Below are 20928 nucleotides of genomic sequence, written 5' to 3'. Positions count from 1 at the left end.
CTCAATTTCTCAGATGTTTAAACCCTGTGACTCAGTAATTCAGTTCTTAGAAATCTGTCCCCAGGAACTAATCAGGAATTTAGTCAAAGATTTGTGTACAAAGATGTTTACCCACAGCCTACTTATACAGTTGAAATTTTGAAAATGGCCCAAATGTTCAACAAACAGCAGGATAACTGTTTATTCTACTTGACACGTACATGGGTGACTCAGTACTTTGCCAATATTAACTCGTTTAATCCTGACAAGGATTGGGGTAGTGCATGGCAGGTGCTGTTATTGCCCCATCTTAGAGATGAAGAAGTTGAGGCCTGGGTCACACAGCTGGCAAGGGCGGAGGCTGACCTGAACCCCGACGGCTACTGCCAGAGCCCAGGCTGTTTCCACCTTTCTCTGTGTGTGACAACATTCATGCTCTGGAATATTATACAGTATTCTAACGTTTTTACCAATTTCCACTGTATAATATTATATGAAGGTTATGGAATTATATGACATGGTTTCACTTTTGAAAACACACATTTAAAAGAAAGAGACGAAGCTCGTTTCTCCATCAACACCCCCGACAGGTGCTTGCGGTTGGTGTCCTCAGCATTGGGCCCTCCTCAGGTGTAGAAAGTACGACGAATCAGATGTCAAGACGTTCTTTGCCTAACAAGGAAGTTGTGACTGCCTGATCTCTGCCAAATAGAGGGCCTGTAAGATACAGCAGACTGGCAGAGTCTAAGAGATGAGCGGTCAGCCAGCGTGCCTGGCGGGGGCAGGGGGCAGGAGTCGGTGTGGCTTCCTGGGGACTCCGTGAAATCCATGCCATCGTGGGGCAGGCTGGGGCTGCCTCACAGCATTGCTTTCACGAGGAGAAAACCTACCAAGCTCCACACCTTGACAGCATGTGGCCTACTTTGTTAATCTTATGTTAGTGAAATTCATTTACTCTTACTTATATGAAGTCAAGATTTCTGTTTGGTTTCTGTATTCTGGATGCAGTGCCGGGGGAAAACTTGTCACTGGACCATTTGCTGCTTTGGCAAGACAGCCAAGTACATATAAGCCTTAACGTGCCAGGAAGCGGGCATTGGTGCCTCCTCCTGGGGTGGGGATTTTCTAGGTGAAGAAAACTCGCTTTGCTGCTAGGAGGAGAGGTGGAGTGCACACCTTCATGTGTCATATGGGGTCAGGGCACAGGTGCCAGTCCTGTTAGCTATACACATGTGCGGAGAAAGGGGCTTTGCTGGGGCAGCTGACCTGGGCTTGTCACCACTGGGCTTTGAGAATTTTGTGAAACTGGGGAACTTTTAACTCTTCTTGTTCAGAGGACAATTGTGTTACAAAAGGAAGAAACTTAGTACAGAAATATGTCAGTGATTTTCAAACCAAGAATGAAACTGTTCGGTTTGCTTTCGTTTCTCTAGAAACCTGACGTGCGGCTCTCTCGAGGCAGCATCGACAGGGAGGATGGAGGTCCTCAGGGCCCGGTAAGCAGCCGCCCACGTTCTCATCAGGATCTGGACCACTTTGTGTCCTGGGATATCCAAGCTTGCTAGCGTTTGTCATATGGAACACAATAATTCATTCTATAACTAAAATCAACGTTTTAGCCAAGATTATTAAAACTTACAGTACGCAGCCCAACATGCATGTTTAGGTAGAAAAATTTCTACCCCATTACTAATACACTCTTTTCAATAGTAAGCTGAACTCTCTGTGTCCTAAAGAAATACGTACACAAATTGTTGCTACAGCAAGTTGTCATCTGCTAAATTTTTATACTCTTGTTTCGTGTTTTATGAAAGTTTCCACAGTCAGTCACAGAAAACTTGTTCAAGCAAGATTTTTTTCTGCTGGGTGTTGTAGGGGGAAATGACTGAAATTCTCTTTAAAGACCTAGCTTATTATCATTATTCCAAATATATTTAAAGCCCACTAGAAATATTCCCTGGTCTTCAGGGGAGAGTATTTTAAATTGTTATGATTTCCATTAGCAGATATCTGGTTAAAATAAATGCAGATTTCTTTAAAACTTAAAGAAATCCCCAGTAAAAAGGGGAAACGTGCACTTGCTGGGTAACGGACTTAGGGAGATAACTCTCCATCCACCCTAATAAGGTTTATGAGTAGAAATAAACCATTTCATTTCTAGACACACGTGGATACACATACATACACACATTAGACTGTGTCGTCATCCAGCTCCGAGGTGCATAGTTTTCCCTAGTCTGTGCTCTAAGATCCAGCTCCCCCTAATATCTGGCCCCTAGAAGACGTGTTCAGTTGCCAGCATGTGAAGGTTTGGCATTTCCCATAAGATATGCTGGCACAATGGGCTCTACAGACAGAATATTAGGCATTCCTTAGTCCACAAGTGCAAAATCACACTGTTCCCCGGTTAACATCTCCACATGCAGTGCTCACTCTTTATATTGGAAAGATGACATGTAGCTGAAAGCATTCCCTCTAAGATCAGGAACAAGACAAGGATGCTGACTCCCATCACTTTTATTCAACATAGTATTGGAAGTCCTAGCCACAGCAGTCAGACAAGAAAAAGAAAGAAAAGGAATCCAAATTGGAAAGGAAGAAGTAAAACTGTCACCGTTTGCAGATGACATGATACTTACATAGAAAATTCTAAAAATGCCACCAGAAAACTACTAGAGCTCATCAGTGAATTCGGTAAAGTTACAAGATACAAAATTAATATACAGAAATCTGTTACATATCTGTAGATTAAGAATGAACTATTGTTCATTGTTTCCTGTTAAGGAAACAATCCCATTTACCATCACATCAAAAAGAATAAAACACCTAGGATTAAACCTACCTAAAGAAGTAGAAGCCCTGTTCTTGGAAAAGTAGAAGACACTGATGAAAGAAATTGAAGAGGACACAAATGGATGGAAAGATATACTGTGTTCTTGGATCGGAAGCAGTAACGTTGTTAAAATGACCGTACTACCCAAGGCAATCTACAGATTCAATGCACTCCCTATCAAAATACTAATACCATGTTTTATAAAACTAGAACAAATAATTTTAAAATATGTATGAAAACACAAAAGAACCCAAATAGCCACAACAATCTTGAGAAAGAAGAACAGAGCTGAAAGAATCACTCTCCCTGACCTCAGACTATACTACAAAGCTATAGTAATCAAAACAGTAAGGTACTGGCACAAAAACAGACATATAGATCAATGGAACAGAATAGAGAGCCTGGAAATAAACCCACGCACTTATGATCAATTAAGGTATGACAGAGGAGGCAAGAATATACAATGGAGAAAAGACAGTCTCTTCAGTAAGTGGTGCTGGGACAACTGGATAGCTACACGTAAAGAATGAAATTAGAACATTCTCCAACACCATATGCAAAAATAAACTGAAAATGGATTAAAGACTTTAAGATCGGAAACAAAAGGAAACAAAAAAATTTCTAAAGTTTTTAAAGATTTTTAAGAGACCTAAATATAACACCAGAAACCATAAAACTCTTAGAGGAAAACATAGGCAGAACACTCTTTGACATAAATCATAGCAATATTTTTTTGATCTGTCTCCTAAAACAAAGGAAATAAAAGCAAATATAAAGAAATGGGACCAAATTAAACTTAAAAGCTTTTGCACAGCAAAGGAAACCATTGACAAAATGAAAGACAACCTACTGAATGGGAGAAAATATTTGCAGGTGATATGACCGATATGGGGTTAATATACAAAATATATAAACAGCTCATACAACTCAGTGTCAAAAAAAACAAAGCAACCCAATTAAGAAATGGGCAGAAGACCTGAATAGACATTTTTCCAAAGAGGAAATACAGATGGCCAACAGACACATGAAAAGATGCTCAACATGGCTAATCATCAGAGAAATGCAAATCAAAAGCCCAGTAAGATATCACCTCAGACTGGTCAGAATGGCCATTATCGAAAAGAACACAAATAACAAATGTTGGTGAGGATGTGGAGAAAGGGGAACCCTTGTACACTGATGGGAATGTAAGTTGGTGAAGCCACTGTGGAAAACAGTATGGAGGTCTCAAAAAACTAAAAATAGAACTACCATATGATTTAGCAATCCCACTCCTGGGCATATATCCGAAAAAAACCAGAAACATTAATTTGAAAAGATACATGCACTCCAGTGTTCATAGCAGCATTATTTATAATTGCCAAGATATGGAAGCAACCCAAGTTCATCAACAGATGAATGGATAAAGAAGCTGTGGTGTATATATACAATGGAATACTACTTAGCCATAAAAAATGAAGTTTTGTCATTTGCAGCAACATGGATGGACTTGGAGGGTATTATGCTAAGTGAATAAGTCAGAAAACAAATATTGTATAGTGTCACTTACAAACTACTGCATATAACGAAAAGACTCAGATATAGAGGACAAACTAGTGGTTAACAGTGGAGAGGGGCAATACAAGGGTAGGAGAGTAAGAGGTATAAACTGTTTTGTATAAAATCAGCTACAGTGGGAATTCCCTGGCGATGCAGTGGTTAGAACTTGGCGCTTTCACTGCTAGGGCCTGGGTTCAATCCCTCATCAGGAAACTAAGATCCCGCAAGTCGCACGGTGCAGCCAAAAAAAATCAGCCGCAAGGACGTATTGTAGAACACAGTGAATATAGCCAATATTTTATAATAACTACAAATGGAGCATAACCTTTAAAAATTGTGAAACACTATACTGTACACCTGTAACTTACAGTGTGCATCAAGACTTCTTTTTTTTGTTTTTTTTTTGCGATACACGGGCCTCTCACTGTTGTGGCCTCTCCCGTTGCGGAGCACAGGCTCCGGACGCGCAGGCTCAGCTGCCATGGCTCACGGGCCCAGCCACTCCGCGGCATGTGGGATCTTCCCAGACCGGGGTGCGAACCAGTGTGCCCTGCATCGGCAGGCAGACTCTCAACCACTGCGCCACCAGGGAAGCCCAAGACTTCTTCAGTTAATAAAATGATAACGTATTGAGCAGTTGGTCCCAAATTGTTAAGAGGAAAGAGTGAGAATAAGCATGAAAGTAAACCCTATTCAAGGAACCAGCTATTTATAACATCACTAATAGGAACATTTTTTAGAAAAGGAAAATCCTGTTACAAGATGTGGCATGTAGAAGGTACCCAGAACGTATGTGGAGTGAATGAATGAATGAATGAATGATGAGACAGAAGGATTATTGAGAAACACTTTGTGAAACAGACGACTCATGACGGGGCCGCTTGTGATCTCATAGTACTTGCCACACACCAGGCCTGGGTGACAGTAGGAGCGCTTAGTCCTGATGGAGCAGGTGCTGCGCTGGGTGCTTCCCTCCTGTCACCTCATAAGTCCTCAGCACTCCTGTCAGGTCAGGCGCCGTGCCATCCACACGCCACAAATGAGTCAACTGAGGCTCGTAGGAAACTTGCCCAAGGTCACTGGTCCCCATGCCGGACGCCGGACAGGGCACTCAGAGCGTGACCAGGCGCCAGCCTGCTCTGCAGGCCTCTCCCCTCCAGGGTCTGGGTTAAGCTGTGGGGCTCATAACACACACTGACGGTTGCTGGCTCTTCTGCTTCTGTGCTTTGCTAAGATAACTGTATGGTTTGGCCCACTTCTCCAAGTGCTCCAACTTAACACTTTTGAAAATGGGCCCCAGTTTCAGGGAGAAGCGTTTGGCTGGAAAGCAGTGTAGACTGTCAGTAGGTCTGGGCTAGTTAATAGACACTAGTCACTGCCTCATGGAAATTGATCCTGTCTGTGTGCATAAAAAGTAAAAATAAAAACTATTTAGATTTTCAAAATAATATTCAAGTTGGCAGCATGTTCATTTTGTGACAACTCCCCCATAGGGGGTAAGTGTCACTAGCCTCCGCGTTCAAATGGGAAAACCAAAGCCTCAAACCGGTGAGTGACTCACTCCTCCAAGGCCAGCACTGCACACGCAGCAGAACCAGAGCCCGGCCCGGCCCACTGCCCAGCCCATCAGCCTCTGCGCACAGGGACATACATAACATCTGTTGAACTGATCCAGAAAGTTCTGAGAATAGGATTTTCTAATTATCGCACTTTCTTGTTCCCTGAGTATCAGGAAATTCTTTAAGTCTTTTTACTGCTGGTCAGTGAGCACAACACAGCACAGCCACAGCCTGTCTCTTTGCAAGGTTTTGGCCCACTTCCCACTGTGTCAAGGAAGCCTGTTCCTCACACCTTCCCGCTCAGAGGGTTTTTCTAGTCTTTAAAATCGGGAGCGTTCAGTGGCCTGTTGGAAGCAGCTGTGATCCTGGGCAAGGAGCAGTTGTGACTGTGTGCCGTCTCATGGTCCTTTATTTTAAAGAAGTGGATGTCTACTCAGTAAAAGTAAAGCACCTTGAAGTATGTGTGTTTTAGCCAGTTTATTGTTTTAAAATAAGCAAGGAAAGTCCCTCTTTTCAAAAGTAGGATATAGTTTGAAGATACTTCTTTTCATTCAGTCAGCCTAGGATAAGTGGCTCTAATCATAGCTGCAGGCGTGGCACCCTAGACTAGGGCTGGTCCTATGTGAACCTGCCTTTTTCCCTGTGCCTGGGCTGGTTTGGCTTCCTGGCTTGGCCTGTGGCTGGTCCAGAACAGATGGAGGTGTCACACCAGGTTCTTCAGGTGAGAGTGACAACGTAGACATCCCAGTGCTCGGAAGCCTCTTCTCGTTGTCATTGTCCCTGATGGCACTCCTTCTTGTAATCAGAGAAGGAGGGGGTGGGGGAGAGTTTCCGGACACAGGACAGATTTCACACCCATGAAGTTGAACTGGAGACCTCCATGGGCATAATTTCTTTAAAGAAAATTTGAAATTGGTGTGACCACCCCTGACCGTGTTCCAATCGTGATTCCTCCTATGGCAGTCCTTATCCCATACCCCATTGGCATTATTTGCTTATTAGCCTAATCTAATCCCCTGTCCCCACCTGAGGCCTTGAAGGCTGGCCCCTCCCCCGTCTTGTTGGTCTTTGACCCCAGCGTTTAGCCCAGGGGTCAAGGGGGTGGGTGGAGAGGGTGGGAAGGGGAGGCCGTTATCCTGTTGTGCGCCCTGCTGCATTGACCTGGCTTTTTCTTTTCCCACAGACTGGAAACCAGCACATATATCAGCCTGTGGGCAAACCAGGTAAATGAAGAAATGAATCGAGTGTCACAAAATTTGTATAATTTGGAGGGAGGGGGTTTTGATGTATAGTTTCTTAGTTTTGAAAAACTTCATGTTGTGTTAACACTCTTCCCCCTACAGACCATAGCAAGTATGATGTTTACCAAATTCAGCCCACGACTAGAATGTTGGAAAACAGACTTTACTGCTCTAATGCAGCAGAAACACCTCTGTAGGGAGCCCTCTCTGAGATTAGCTTCTGTTGTAATAACATGAATCCGTGTTTGTTTGTTTGGGGGTTGTCTCCATTCTCTTCATTAATGTACGTTAAGTAATGGGACTCATTCCTTTACCAGATCCTGCAGCTCCACCAAAGAAACCACCGCGTCCCGGAGCCCCTGGGCACCTGAGCAGCCTCGCCAGCCTCGGCAGCCCCGGGGACAATTACAACGAGGGTGTCAAGGTGAGCGCCCAGGCCTGTGCGCAGCCCAGGACCCCACGGAGCCTTTCACTCTGGGCGATGACCCTGCGATGTGCAGTGGGGTTGGGGCTCGGTGGGATTGGGGGGCTCCTTGGTCGGCTCCAGACTCCTCTGAGTCAGGACAGACTTTACTGGAAAATTCTCTTTTCTGTTTTTCTCTCATGTGATAGATTCTAGGGCCTCAGTCAGATCTTAACTTTCTGAAGACATTTTCCTCTTATCAGACAGAATGTTTCTTTGAGATAAAAGTGCTGGGATGGCTTCTGGTTTTACAAATGAATCAAACCAGGACGCCTGGGGAAAGCAAGGCCTTCTGTAGGCTCACTGTCTCTGAGTGTGTCAGTGTGGCCTAGTGGGCGACTTCCATCCTTTGCCATCTGGGGCCAGCGTGTGTAAAGCAGCATGTGCTGGGGACCACAACCTCCTCTTCTGTGTGCCCTTTTAAGGAGAGGGATACCCTCTACTCTCCATTGGGTCAGTTATCTCTCAAAGTATGTCCTACTTCTCAATTCTGATACACTTTGTCTTCACATTTTATTTTATTTATTTATTTATTTATTTATCTTTGGCTGCATTGGGTCTTCGATGCTGCGCGCGGGCTTTCTCTAGTTTCGGCGAGCAGGGGCTACTCTTCATTGCTGTGTGCAGGCTTCTCATTGCGGTGGCTTCTCTTGTTGCGGAGCATGGGCTCTAGGCGTGTGGGCTTCAGTAATTGTGGCACGCAGGCTCAGTAGTTGTGGCTCACGGGCTCTAGAGTGCAGGCTTAGTAGTTGTGGCTCACAGGCTTAGTTGCTCCGTGGCATGTGGGATCTTCCCAGACCAGGGATGGAACCCGTGTCCCCTGCATTGGCAGGCAGATTCTTAACCACTGCGCGACCAGGGAAGTCCCTGTCTTCACATTTTAATATCTCTAAAATCAAGAGGGTGTGTTGATTTAACTGGCATTTTTTTCCCTTCTTCGTGGTGCATAGAAAAAGGTACATCTTAGAATTCAATAGCTATGGGATCAGTTAAGATAAACTTTGCTTCACTAATAACCACCATTCATTGAGTGCCACCTGCTGTGGCAGAACCTGCCCCATGTATTTCAAATCCTCACATCAGCCTCGCGGAATTGGTGGGCTTATTATTGTTCCCACCTGTCACATGAGGCCGCTACAGTTCCCAGAGGTTAAAGGGCGTGTTTGAGGTTACGGCCTCCCCATAGCTGAACCAGCATTTAGTGGCAGACTTGGCTTTCCGCACACACATATGTGCTGCTGCTCCAGGTTTACCCCCAAAGCCAAGCGGCTGATTCCTGGATAGAAGCAGATGTATTGCCACCTTAGCGAATCAGAGAGGTTGTCCCCAGGCAGAGAAAATGTCATCTCCAGTTGCGAGCCAGCCTACAGCTGGAGGGCGGTGACCAGTAGTGAAGCAGCTGGTGCCGTCTGGGTCCAGCCTGCTCCCTGCGGAGCCTAACACAGGAACCACGGTGCCAGAGGCACCCCTGCACCAAGCGTCAGGCCGTCAGCTCCTGGAAACCAGGGTGCTGGTCCTGGGGGCTGCCTGGGGCTTGGCTCCCCCAGCTTCTGGGCCTCCAGGCCCAAGAAGCCTCCTTGCAGCTCCACTAGCACCACAGAGGAGCAACGGAGGACACAGTGTGTCCCAGTGTGGTTTCTTTCCCAGTGTGGTTTCTTGACATAAATTTTAAAAGGAAAGAGAAATTGGGTTAATGAACTTTTTTTCATTTTTCATAAGCAAAAGAAGAACCTTTGAAAAGGGCTTGTATTGCAGTGAAAAGCCAACTTTAAAAGCGGATCAGATACCGGCTTAGAATTCTGACCTATATTCATTTTTTACATTTGAATAAATATAATTGGGAAATACCCTTATTGTAGGATATTGAGCAAGTAGAAATCTTTATGGAAAGGAATCTTTTAAGTGTGCTTACTTAAAGTACACTCAGGAGGGGACTTCCCTGGCAGTCCAGTGGTTAAGAATCTGCCTTCCAATGCAGGGACGCGGGTTCGATCCCTGGTAGGGGAACTGAGATCCCACATGCTGCAGGGCAACTAAGCCCATGCTCTAGAGCCCGTGCACCGCAACTGGTGAGCCTGTGCACCACAACTAGAGAGAAGCCCGTGCGCTGCAACAAAGAGCCTGTGCACCGCAATTAAGACCCCACGCAGCCAAATAAATAAATAAATATTTTTTTAAAAATACACTCAGGGGACTTCCCAGGTGGCACAGTGGTTAAGAATCCACCTGCCAATGCAGGGGACACGGGTTCGATCCCTGGTCCGGGAAGATCCCACATGCCGCAGAGCAGCTAAGCCCGTGCGCCACAACTACTGAGCTGCACTCTAGAGCCCGTGAGCCACAACTGCTGAGCCTGCATGCTGCAACTACTGAAGCCCGTATGCCTAGAGCCTGTGCTCCACAACAAGAGAAGCCACCACAGTGAGAAACCCGCGCACTGCAACGAAAAGTAGCCCCCACTCGCTGCAACTAGAGAAAAGCCTGCGCACAGCAATGAAGACCCAACACGGCCAAAAAAAAAAAAAAAAAAAAATACAATCAGTAAACATTTTTGAATAATTAGTAAGTGTGAAGTATATGTCTCTGCTTCTTCGTGACATGTCTGTTTGGTAGAGGTTATCAAATCCAGCCTGAAAGAACAGTACTCTTTTAATACAGAAATGCTTACCTTTACCTGGGTGTAACTGAAGTAATTCGTCCAGCTCATAGCCAGAGATCAGTCTCAGTTTCTCTGGTGGCTTTATGTTTCGGCTCTGAATGATCGGAGTTTTTGAGGAACCCCCCCACCCCAAGTGGTTGGGATTGGCTGTATCTCTGCGGGCAGTGGTGTGTCTAACTGCCTGCCAAGGGGCCTCCAAGTGGTCAAGCTCCAGAAGTAGGAAGCCAGTGAAGCTGTCTCTGCACACCAGGCTGGTGCTTTGGGAGGGTCCCTGTGAATGGCCCCTGGAAGCCTTGTGCCAGCATTTCTGTGACAGTTGGGTGAAGGGTGAGCACAAGAGAGCAGAAGCTTTGAGCAGGTTGGAACAAACACCCTCGCCTCCTGGAGTCAAGAACTGTAGTTCTTCCTGATGGAGCCCCAGCTGGCATGCCTCCTGAGGCAATGCGGCCTTTTACGTTGATCCCCTTTGAACTGAACTGGCCCTCCTGCCCCATTCAGCATCTCAGTGCAGAAGATAAAATGCTGACACGGCTTCTCTTGGAAGTGATGCTGCTATGAATAACCTCCCTTTTTCTAGTGCACAGAAAATACACAGTGTGGAGGGTTGGACCTCAGAACTTAGGGCTCTGCTAAACTTCTATACCAAAGGGTATACTTTTTTCAGACAATTCTAAGGAAAGGTCAAGAAATCCATATTTCTCTCAGTTAACTTTGCCTATTATGTTACAGTAGAATAGGCTTGGTTTAAACTGTAGAGAAAAAAAAAAACATTAAAGTTTCTAAGTTTAAAGTAAGGGAACCCAACCATAAGAACTGGTTCAAGTGAAGGGTTTTATGTTTTCGTTTTGTTTTTGTTTTTAGAATAAGCTCCTGATATCTTTAAACACAGCCTCAAGCCAGGCATCTGCATTACAGCAGGCTGGCTAGGTCGAAGGCCATTTCCAGGGATGCTGGATGTTGGGGCCAGGCCCAGGGAGTGAGGGTGTGCAGTTTCTCCAGAATCACTCAGATGTCCAGTGGGCAGCTTTCTGTGAATACAAGCATAGATACGCTTTCTTTCTTTTTAAAGACCCTTAATTCTTTGGATTCTTGCATGGCTGCCAGATTGTCATTCTCGGGCTTTGCATGTTGTTTTCCTCATTTATTTGTGAAAACGAGCATGGTGCATGGCAGACCCCTACTGAGTATGCGGGTGCCCTGAACAGACGGCCCAGCGGCTGCACTTTGATGGCCGCTGACAGAGCTGACAGGCGGAAGCTCACTCCTCTTGTTCTGCTCGTGTGTTTTTTACGGGGGTTTTGTCTGCTGCCTTTATTAATATTGTTTTTCTTTTTTCCCTTTCTCTGATAAATTCCTTTAACTTGTCCTCACCTTCCGTTCGACAATAGCCGTGGAGGGTAAGCACATGGTATCTGTGTGTCTGTCCAGCTCTCTATCACACCCCGCTCTGCGTGCGACTCTGGACCAGGAATCGGGAAGCCTGGGGAGGGCGCTTTTGCTTGGTTTGTCACCAAAAGCAGCATTTATATTTGCCCAAGAGTGAGACGTGAGCATCTGTGCAGTGATGGGACGTTCTCGTCCCTTGTGTCTCATGGCTTAGGGATGGGCACCCAGAGTTAGAGACTGAGCACTGGCAGTCTCAGTGGGTGCCGGCATTCAGTCTTCTCAGAGTGGCCATACGCAGTCCTTTTTGTGCCTGGGGTGGCCAGTTCGACTTTTTAAATACGCTGAAGGTTCCCTAGAGGCCCTTGTGCAGCCTTCAGGGCTCACATGTTGTCTTGGATAACATCTGTTGAAGTCTCTCTGTGCCCAGGCCCTGAGACGGGCCGTTTTACATATGTTCCTTCATTTCACCCCCATCACAGCTGCAGGTGAGGGGGCAGTGCCCGCCCCCCACCAACAGAGCTGCACCCGCACAGCTCCCACCTCAGCAGCATTCTGGAAGCAGGTGGTGTCCATGTAAAGAAGACTTGCATTTGCCCACTTTTTATAACCATAAAAGGAACACACGTTTCCATTAGGTGGTTTGAAGGCAACTAAGCTGAGCCATACAGGTTTTACTGCAAAATTCAAACTAAGTGGCAATTCTTATAGTCTCAATGTAGAACACTTGACCCCTTAGCCAGCTGTCTCTAAATCCTCAGAGAGGTGTGAAATATCTGGATTCTTCTCTTTTGGTGAATGATTCTGGGGGGACGATGAATCACTTCTCTGAATGAATCCGGGGCTTTTAGTATAATATGTGTGATTCCATCTCATTTCCTTTAACTGAGCTCAAAGTTAGAAAAAAAGGTGCCTTATTTATTTGTCACTTGGATGAATTGCCTTGCGGTCATCCTCAAGCTGAACTATGTCCCCTAAGACAAGATCAGTTATGTGATCTGCTTTGATCTCTTTTAAAGACCCTTTCTAACCTAGTTGCAGTGATATGACGCCATCTGCTGGAGGATAGAAAGATAACCGGCTTCTGTGTTGGCAGCTTCAGCCCCAGGAAATCAGCCCCCCTCCCACTGCCAACCTGGACCGGTCCAATGACAGGGTGTACGAGAACGTGACGGGCCTGGTGAGAGCGGTCATCGAGATGTCCAGCAAGATCCAGCCAGCCCCGCCAGAGGAGTATGTCCCCATGGTGAAGGTGAGCTCAGCCCCCTCACGTGAAGCAGGAGACATTCCCTGTGCCCTTCGGGTCCAGCCTGACTCTTCAGAAGGTCTGCATCGCATGGGGATCACTGCCATTCCCGACCTTGACCCTGGAATGTCCTGAGCAACAGAGTCTGTCAATAACTACTGCTCATACATATGATCTTGAGTGAGAAAAGGTGCAGAAGAGTACTTACAGTCTGATGCCATTGTGACTTAGGGGAGGTAATTACAGTGTTAAAGTGCCAAGACAGATGATACTTGGAGACCCTGCTTTCAGTCTTTTGGGCATTAACTCAGAAGTGGAATTGCTGGATCGTATGCTAGTTCTAGTCCTAATTTTTTGAGGACACACCATGCTGTTTCCCACAATGGCTGCAGCAATTTACATTCCCACCAGCAGTGCACAAGGGTTCTATCTAGTTTTTCTCCATCCTCACTAACACTTTTTATTTTCGGTTTTGTTTTTTCTCGATAGTAGCCATCCTTATATGTGTGAAGTGGTATCTCACTGGGCTTTTGATTTGCATTTCCCTGATGAGTAGTGAGGTTGAACATCTCTTCGTGTGCTTTTTTGTGTTGGCCATTTGTGTGTCGTCTTTGGAGAAATGTCTGTTCAAGTCGCTTGCCCACTTTTTAATAGGGTTGTTTGGCTTTTTGTCTTTGGGTTGCAGCATTGAGCCCCATTTTTGGTACCAATGAGCAGTCTCTGGGACAGCTTCTTTCAAACCATCAGTGTGGGGCAGCTGCTTGGAAGCTGTGATGTTTTATGGGCAGCACAGTTAATCCATTCTGGTTCCGTCTTTAGGCTATACTCCCATAACACTTATAACCAAAGCTCTTAAGGGTGAACTTGCATGAACCACAGACGGGTTTTTAAAAAATACTAATAAACTCAACAATATACAAAAGCAACCAGAATTTTGTACATGATAAGACTTTTTATGGTGGTTTTCTAGAAGCTGCTTTTTTAACCGTATTACTTTGGCAAAACGACACTCTTTTTGTTGATCCAGTGTCAATAACTAGCATGTCCTTACTGGTCTTATACCTACTGCATGTATAACTTGGCATCTGAGTCATTACGTAGTTGACCCTCATAAGAATGACAGCGACAGGCATTTTAACTCTAACGTCATATCGTTTTTAACCACAGCTGGTCCCTTTAAGCTCCGAGTGGCAGGGGGAGGGCTGTTGTGCTCCGTGTACATAGTGGACGAAGCTCCGGGGTCAGAATGGCCTCCGTAGCAGACTGCCACCTGTCGTTCCCACACGTGGTAGCAGTAACATCCTTTTTGGTGGCCCACGAGGCTTTGGAAAGCACTGGGGAGGGAAGAGAGTCACAGAGCACACGCAGCCCCAGCGCCGCCTTCCCTGGGCGTCCGGGCGGCTTTTCATACATGAGCCTCCATTCCCCTGTTCCCCAGACAGTAGAGCATGAGTAGATCAGAGAGATCTGAATCTGGGGGAAATTGCCTCATAACTTAATGAGATCAGGCTCAGCACTGTGGAAAAGAAATACAGAAATTTTCCTAAAAAAAAAAAAAAAAAAGAGAAAAAGAAATTTTCCCGAAAGTGGTGAAAAGGAAATGAAAAACCATGTAACTGGAAGGAAACACTGTCATTGCTGGCATGAAACTCCTTGACGTGCGTCCTAACACTGGGTGTGTTCCTGTCTGTTAGGAAGTCGGCTTGGCCCTGAGGACGCTGTTGGCCACTGTGGATGAGACCATTCCCGTCCTGCCCGCCAGCACCCACCGAGAGGTAGGGCCTCATCCAGAGGGCAGTGTGGCGGGGGGAGCACAGCGCGTGCTCTGCAGGCGTGACCTCCTGGCCGGGCCCCAGGTCGGGACGCCGGCGACTGGCCGTCCATCTTCAGAGCTGTGTGGAGCCACCGCACCGCGTGTGGGGTCCCGACCTGAAGGACGGGGCGTCCGTGAGGACAGGTGGGGAGCGCAGGATTGGGGCTGCTGCTGCTTGGAACCCTCCAGAGCGAGGACGGAGGCTGTGGCATCCTGCCCTCCTTCCTCGAATACCTCTGGAAAATTTCGAGTTTGCAAGTGACCTTGGTTTTCCACTTAAAGCAGCGATATAAACATTCCTTGTAGCCAGTAAATAGGCTTAGCGTTGGGGTCTGCACCCAGCCCAGCTCACTTCCCACGCCTCGCCCTTCCAGCTCCAGCGTCCACTTTCCTGCTTTCTCTCACAGGGTGCGTGATCTGTCCTTCCCCCAGCAGGCAATCTGTTTGTTTTCGTTTTCTTAGTTTTTACTGTGAAATGATTTCAAACTTGAGGAAAAGCTCTGAGAACAGCACCAAGAACTTGCAAGCACCCTCGCCCTGATTGCGCCGCCTTCCCCGTCTGAGCCCTTTGCGTCCTCTCTCTGCGCGCGCAGGCTTTACTTCTCCAGAGCCACCTGGGGGCTGGTTGTGCGCATCTCGCCCTCTTACCTTTAGCATTAGCGTTTGTGTTTTCGAATAACGGGCCATACTCTTACCCTGCACGGTCACCACATCCTGGAATTTAACACTGGCCAGTGTGCTCATCTCTCAGCAGGTGGTGGTCTGGGTTCACCAGTCACCCCAGTAATGCTTCTCCCTCTGGCTGGAGACAGCCTGGGGCTCACGTGGCCCCTGACACCGCTCAGCGTGTCTGTGTGCCTCTCTCCTGGGACAGCTCCTCAGCCCCGCGCTGTCTTCTGCGACAGAGTGTAGGCCCCCTGTGTTCCAGAGCCTCCCTGACGTGGAGCTGAGGGGTGTTCTCTAAAGGCTGATGTTTCCTCCTGGTCAGGCTGAGGTTTCACGTCTGCGGTGAGGCCGCGTCCTCCTCGGAGGCCGAGTCCGAGGGCGGCACGTCCAGCAGGGCGTCTGGACCCGCGGGGCGGTCGGGCTCAGCTCCTGCGGCTGGTCCTGTGAGTGGCACCACTTAAATCCTTCTGGAAAATGCCTCTGACTGGTGTCACCGTGTAACTGAATACTTCTCTCCAGTTCAGAGGTTAGCTAGTTTATCTGCTTTATTAGAAATCTAATTGGTTTTCCACAGTGAGCAAGGATTTTGCCCCAAATGGAGACGCTCCAGGCGCCAGACGCAAAGCGAGTGGCACCCTAACGGCTGGATATTTTGGCGGGACCGTTTCTAACTTCCTGCTTTAGCTGGTAACGGCTGAGACGATCTCTCTGTGTACCTGGCTCTTCTGCACACCGTGTGCGCCTTCCTGTGCCCCTGCTCCCCTCCCGCCCTCTGGACCCAGCCGTCCCTGACCCCGCCCAGCGGTCACCGGGGGCCATGCCCCCACTGCCCTGACCCCTTGGCGAGACCCCTGGAGTTACAGAGCCTTGCCGGCCCCACCCGCAGCCTTTCTTTGCCGTCCCGATGGTGGCCGCCCCCAAGGTGCTCCCCGGACTTGCGTTTTACAGATGCCTTTTCTCCTTGGCAGGGCTCCCTACGCCCACAGATCCAGATGTTTGAGGCCCTCACCCTCTGTGCTGTGAGCGAGCCCACTCCGTGTGCCCCAGGCACTAGCTGTCTGCGGGACGTCTGCCCCTGTAGCACATTCTGCTTACAGGGTCAGTGGGACCAGCATGCACTCACCACCGTGCCCAGCACGAACCACACGCGCGTGCACGCACACGTACACACGTGCAGACAGCCTGTGTCACTCACAAGTCTCAGGTCGGGCCTTGCTTCGCCATCCTCACGGCCACATCCCCTCTTCCCTGAGGTATCACAGCAGCCTCTCAGCTGCTTACTCCACCTCTGGGCTCTCCCTGCCCTTCCGTTTACGTTGCACACTGCCACCAGAGCCCTCTCTAGACTATGTTATTCCCCTTCCTAAAGTTCCTTAGGCCTCCCCGTTGCTAGGTTGAGCAGGACCAAGGTGAACGTGGGTGGCTGACGAGGCCCTTCACGGTGGAGGCCGGCCAGCTTGTGCAGTCTTGGCTGGATGCAGGCGAGTTCTCCTGTGTGGAGTCTCTCCACCCCTCTCAGAAGGAGTGAACTGCTCCTCTCCGGGTCCATTTCTGTGGCGTGATTTTCCCGTGTGTGATGGGCAGCTCTGTGCGTGCTTCTCCCACACTGGCCTGTGAACACAGACACATTGGGTCACTCTTGCGTCCACAACTCCAAGGGCCTTGTGTACAGTAAGTGCTCGCTGATTGTAGAAAGAGCACGTGGCTAGATCGCCACTGGTTAAGTACACAGGTTGGAGGGATCGCGAGACACCCCAAGCAAAGCTCTCCAGCTCTATGGCTCCTTCCACCAGCCCTGACCGCACTTCCCACCTCTGATCCATTTGGAAGGGTCTAGAGTATACGTCAGAGTGGAGCAAGCGTCTGGTGACACCCTTGAACCATCTCCTGCATAGCAGAGGAAGGTCTTGAAGCAGGTGCAGTAGAAAGCGTGTGGGCCTGGAGGTGGAGACCAGGGTCTGCCTTGTTTAAGGGGAAGGAAGAAAGTTTCTTCTCCTGGAGGCACCTAAGAAAAGCGCCTAAGAATGCCCTGAGTGTTGGCTGCAGGAGGCGCTCCTGACCCTCTTGTCCTTGCAGATTGAGATGGCCCAGAAGCTGCTGAACTCCGACTTGGGGGAGCTCATCAACAAGATGAAGCTGGCCCAGCAGTATGTCATGACCAGCCTGCAGCAGGAGTACAAGAAGCAGATGCTGACGGCCGCACACGCCCTGGCTGTGGACGCCAAGAACCTGCTCGATGTCATCGACCAGGCCAGACTGAAGGCCCTGGGGCAGACGAGGCCACACTGAGCGCCGGGGCCTGCTCCCCCCTCCGCCGCCACCAGCAGCGAGGCTCTGGCCGGCCGTGGGCGCCAGCACTCACAGCGCCAACACTCTGGCCGAGGCTGGTTGAAAATCTCATATAAGTTTAACCGCATTTTGATGTGGGTTGTTTTGGTTTTGGTTCTTTAATCATGGTGTTCAGAAAAGTCCGGGATCCAAAATGTGGCATTTTTCTGAGAATAAAAATTGTACATGAGAAGCTTTTAAAGAATCGTGAAGAACAGATTTTGTTCACAACAGGATATGCTTTCGTGGAAGCGGCCAGGGCAGTGATGCACTGGTTCCTGAACTGGCCGGACTGGTCCTTGGAAGAAGACAGGAGGAAGTGGAGGATTCCAGGAAACCCAAGGGGCTGAGAATCCCTTTGCCAACCGCAGACTTACTACCCAGGCTGGAATTTTTGTCGTTAGAACACTGTTCAGTTGCAATATGCTAATACCACTTTACAAAGAAAGAATATAAAAGCTATATTTTGAAGACTTGAGTAATTTCAGAAAAAAACTACAACCCTCTTGTCTTTCCTGCCTTTTACTTTCATGTGAGTATGTGAAGCATTTGGTTGGAAACTAGCTGTAGAACACACTAAAAACTTCTGTCTTTTTCCACCAGAATAATGTGCCGGTTTTTTGTAGCGCTGTTATTTCTCTTGGAAGCAGAGATGCTTTGTGCCGGAGCACCTCCGAGCCGCATTGAGAAGAAGTTCTGGGACCATCCCTGCTTTCCATTTTTATATAATTTATAAAGAAAGATTAAAGCCATGTTGACTATTTCACAGCCACTGGAGTTAACTAACCCTTCATTGCGTCTGTCTTCCCAGGAAGGAATTGGGCGAAACAGAGATTTGGTTTCCTTTTGGTGTCCAGTTTTACCATCCATTCTGTTAAATAATTTTGAAAAATATGCCCTCTCTTTAGTTTGTTGGGGGAAATAAATTATTCTCAGGAAGAATATAATGAACTGTACAGTTACTTTGACCTATTAAAAAGGTGTTACCAGTAAAGTGCTTGGTGTAATATCCTTTCTGTTGGTTCTGTTCCTTCAGATCATTTGAAATTTCTCAGGTGACTTGTCAGATAAAGTAACATACAGGAAAGCTCTCGATAACGATTAGTTTCTTTTATTCTTTGTCTTGTCGACAAGTCGAGAACACTCCTCATAAGTTAACCTTTTTGTTCCATCTTCATGGTTAAATGCAGAAACCGAGCTAGGGTGATGTTGTCCCTGAAGGACTTCCCTCCACAGGCTTGGTGTCACCGCCACCTGTCCAGCCTCGGGGAACCTGTTCTCTTAAGGGAACTGTCAGCAGGACAGACCCCAGACCCCCCCTCATCTCGCTAAGCCTCTGGTGTGCAGGATGGGGGTCTGCAGCACTGGGAACCTGGAGGGAGAAGAGCCGGGGCGCAGCCCCCAGTGGAGGGACTCGAGCATGTCCTGCAGGAAGACGCACGTCCCCGTGTGCGGCAGAGTCACTCCCCTCTGGGCTGCCTGGCGTCCTCTTCGTCTGAAGAGAAGCTCGGGGACATCGCCCTTCTGGGTTTCTCTCGGGCTCTCCAGTCTCCGCTTCGTCGTCTTTAGGATGGTGACCGTGAGGTTAAATAAAACGAGCGGTGTGAATGATGAAGCGCTTCACACGCTCCCAGGGGGTCGACTGCGGGGCTGTGGGCCACGGCCGCAGCGCATGTCCTCTGCCTCCTGCTCTGACTTTCCCTCCAGTACCAAGAACTGCAGGTAAGTCTGGAAACGTCCTGTAAGTCAGAGGGAAGGGCATTTTGGTTGTGAGAACGGGTGGAGACGGATAGCAGATGGTGTTGGCTGGCCGGCTTGGTGGCCCCGGGGCCGTCAGAAGGGCCATCCGTGGCTCCGCCACATCGTTCTGCAGACGACAGCTACCCACTGAGGCGTTCGACCCTGTCCACGTTGGCCAGGAGAAGCAGTAAAGAAGGTGAATACGAGCCTGCTCACAACCTCACCTTCTGTCTTTCTCCAGCTCCATATATTTTAACAGTATTTTAATTAAAGAGTAATTTAAATAGAGAAAAGGGCACATGAACGTTGAGCTTTCTGAATTTTTCACAAAGGAGCACACTCATGTCACTGGCACCCAGCCTCAGGGACAGGACAGCACCAGCACCCCAAAAGTCTGCCTGGGGCCCCTCCTAGCCACTGCTTCCCCAGAAGGGTTACAGCCACCCTGCTTGCCTTTTATCAACTTTACTGAGATGTAATTCACACAGAGTAAGGACCTGCTGAGTGAACGGCTGGATGACTTTCTTCAGACGTGTGCGTCCAGTTCCCCATCAGTCCCCACACCTGCCGAGGCAGCCGCTGGCCTGGTCTCCTGCGCCGTAGGTCTGGTCTCACACGCCAGGTTGCTTCTGGAACTGCTGCATGCGCTCTTCTGTTTCTGGCTTCTTTGACTCGGTGATGTTTTGGAATATCCGTGTTGTTGCGTCATCAGGATTTGTTCTTTATTTCTGATGATACTCCGTGGTCTCACAGCCAGTTCACCTGTCACCTGTTGGTGGATGGGACATTTGAGCTGTTTTCAATCTGGTTATCATGAATGAAGCCGCCGTGGACATTTGTGTACAAGTACACGTGTTTCCGTTTCTCGTGGGCGAACAACTATGAGCACACTTTCTGGAACTTATGGTAAGTGTTCAACTTTATTAAGAACTGCCCAGCCGTTTTCCGATGTAGTTGTACCATTTTACCCTCCAGCCAACAGCACATAAGCCTTCCTGCTGCTCCACATTCTCACCAGTATTCGGCACTGTCAGTCTTCTTTTATAATTTTAGACTTTCTAGTGAATATGTGTTCCATCTCATTTTGTGTTTCTTAATGTACAGTGATATTGAGTGTCTTTTCCTATACTTACTGGCCATTTATATATCTTTCCCGGGAAGTCTCTGCTCACATGTTTTGCCCTGTTTAAAATTGGGCTGTTTGGGAATTCCCTGGCGGTCCAGTGGTTAAGACTCGGCGCTTCCATTGCCGAGGGCACAGGTTCGATCCCTGGTCAGGGAACTAAGATCCCTCAAGCCATGTGGCATGGCCAAAATAAATTAATTGGTTAATTAATTAAATAAAATAAAATTGGGCTGTTTATCACTGTGTTGGGTAGATAGGAATTCCCTCTGTGTCCCAGATACTAGTCTTTGTCAGATACTTGTTTCCCACACATTTTCTCCCAGTCTGGGGCATGGCTGTTCATTTTCTTAACT

At 47.9% G+C, this 20928-nt stretch overlaps 1 protein-coding gene across 7 annotated transcripts in view; it reads left to right on the top strand.

The window, feature by feature from the left end:
- Positions 1 to 18703, top strand: part of PTK2 (protein tyrosine kinase 2) — a 251013-nt gene extending 232310 nt beyond the window's left edge. For all 7 annotated transcript variants that reach the window (XM_060127770.1, XM_060127769.1, XM_060127767.1 and 4 more), the window contains 6 exons: positions 1413 to 1475; positions 7094 to 7133; positions 7469 to 7575; positions 12753 to 12908; positions 14597 to 14677; positions 17458 to 18703. In XM_060127770.1, the coding sequence (XP_059983753.1) occupies positions 1413 to 1475; positions 7094 to 7133; positions 7469 to 7575; positions 12753 to 12908; positions 14597 to 14677; positions 17458 to 17670 (660 nt within the window). In that variant the 3' untranslated portion in view covers positions 17671 to 18703. The remainder of the gene's footprint in view (positions 1 to 1412; positions 1476 to 7093; positions 7134 to 7468; positions 7576 to 12752; positions 12909 to 14596; positions 14678 to 17457) is intronic.
- The last annotated feature ends 2225 nt before the right edge of the window (positions 18704 to 20928 follow it).

The sequence above is a fragment of the Lagenorhynchus albirostris genome, chromosome 17 (genome assembly GCF_949774975.1).
Source record: "Lagenorhynchus albirostris chromosome 17, mLagAlb1.1, whole genome shotgun sequence".
NCBI classification, from domain to species: domain Eukaryota; kingdom Metazoa; phylum Chordata; class Mammalia; order Artiodactyla; family Delphinidae; genus Lagenorhynchus; species Lagenorhynchus albirostris.
This window is presented reverse-complemented; position numbering and strand designations above follow the sequence as displayed.